This window comes from Bison bison, unplaced genomic scaffold, assembly GCF_000754665.1.
Source record: "Bison bison bison isolate TAMUID 2011002044 unplaced genomic scaffold, Bison_UMD1.0 scf7180017864115, whole genome shotgun sequence".
Taxonomy (NCBI): Eukaryota; Metazoa; Chordata; class Mammalia; order Artiodactyla; family Bovidae; genus Bison; species Bison bison.
Window position 1 is genome coordinate 2251459 of NW_011494687.1, and position 1199 is coordinate 2252657.

Consider the following 1199-nt stretch of genomic DNA (forward strand, 5'->3'; position numbering starts at 1 on the left):
GTGCTGCCGCCCTCACACGGGCAACCGTGCTGGAGAAGGATGTCGGCGCACAGTTGACTCCCAGCCTGGCGAGCGTAGAAGAGCGCGGTGCGGCCCTGAGCGTCGCGGGCGGACACGTCGGCGCCGTACTAAAGGGGGCGGAGACGGCCGCGTTACGGTGCGCCCCCGGGGCCAATCCCCTCCCGCCGGCTCCCCGGGATCGCCAGGCCCACTTTCACAGGGTGCGTTTGGGGATCTCGCGCCGCCCATCGCGCGCCTGTTTCCCAGACGGAACCCTCAAAGCCCCCTTTACAACATCCCCGGTTCACTTACCCACAGCAGCAGTTGCGTGATGACTACATGGGAGAGCTCGGCCGCCAGGTGAAGTGGGGAGCGAAGCTGCGGGTCCTCTACGCTGGTGTCGAGCGGCCCGTGTCGCGCGTGGGCCAGAAGCAGGAGAACGGCGGCCACGTCCTGGGCCTGCACCGCGGCCCACAGCTGGCGGCCCAGCGGTTCCTCAGAAGTGCCCAGTGGCGCCAGGAACAGCAGCTGTTCGTATTTGGCGCGAATCCATGACTCACGCTCCTCCCTGCGACACCAGAGATCAACAGGAAAGGCTCTAGGGACCTCCCACCCCAAGACCTCTGCTCCCTACCCAGGTGACCCTCCTGGGAGCTGCACACACTAAGTTGCCCCCACCCCTCTTCTGCGCGCGTACCGCGAAGAGTCCCGCGTGGGTTTGACGCGGCCCCGCGTGTCACTCTCCCACACGCGGTTGGCCATATCGTTGCCAATGGCTGTCAGCACCAGGGTCAGCTCCCGCGGCCAGTCGTCCAAGTCGAGCGAGCGAACGCGGGACAGGTGTGTGCCCAGGTTCCGGTGAATGCCAGAACACTCGATGCAGATGAGTGCGCCCAGGTTCAAGCTGGCCCACGTGGGGTCTGGGGATGGAATGCAGGGTCAGCTGCCTGGCCGAGCAGCTGGACGGGCCACCCAGCAGCATTCATCAGTTCCAGCGAACCACACTCCCTCCCGGGTCTCTCCACTGCCCCCTTGTGCTCACTGGGGGCCCCGCAGTCCACGCAGATTGAGTTCCCCTTGGCATTCCGGATCGCCTGGATGGCCACGGCTTCGCTTTGGCTGTCTGTGCGCAGCTGCAGAGAGGGTTTGGGTTGGCACTGACTCTGCCTCCAAGCCCCACCTCCTTCTCAGACACCTCT

The 1199-nt window shown here is 65.7% G+C and overlaps 1 protein-coding gene across 1 annotated transcript in view; it reads right to left on the reverse strand.

Moving 5' to 3' along the window:
• The window catches only part of AGAP2 (ArfGAP with GTPase domain, ankyrin repeat and PH domain 2), a gene marked incomplete at its 5' end in the record, with an annotated part of 13423 nt that overhangs the window by 2574 nt on the left and 9650 nt on the right, over positions 1–1199 (reverse strand). Inside the window, 4 exons of the mRNA XM_010839376.1 lie at positions 5–128; positions 313–568; positions 698–920; positions 1043–1133. Coding sequence (XP_010837678.1) covers positions 5–128; positions 313–568; positions 698–920; positions 1043–1133 — 694 coding nt within the window. The remainder of the gene's footprint in view (positions 1–4; positions 129–312; positions 569–697; positions 921–1042; positions 1134–1199) is intronic.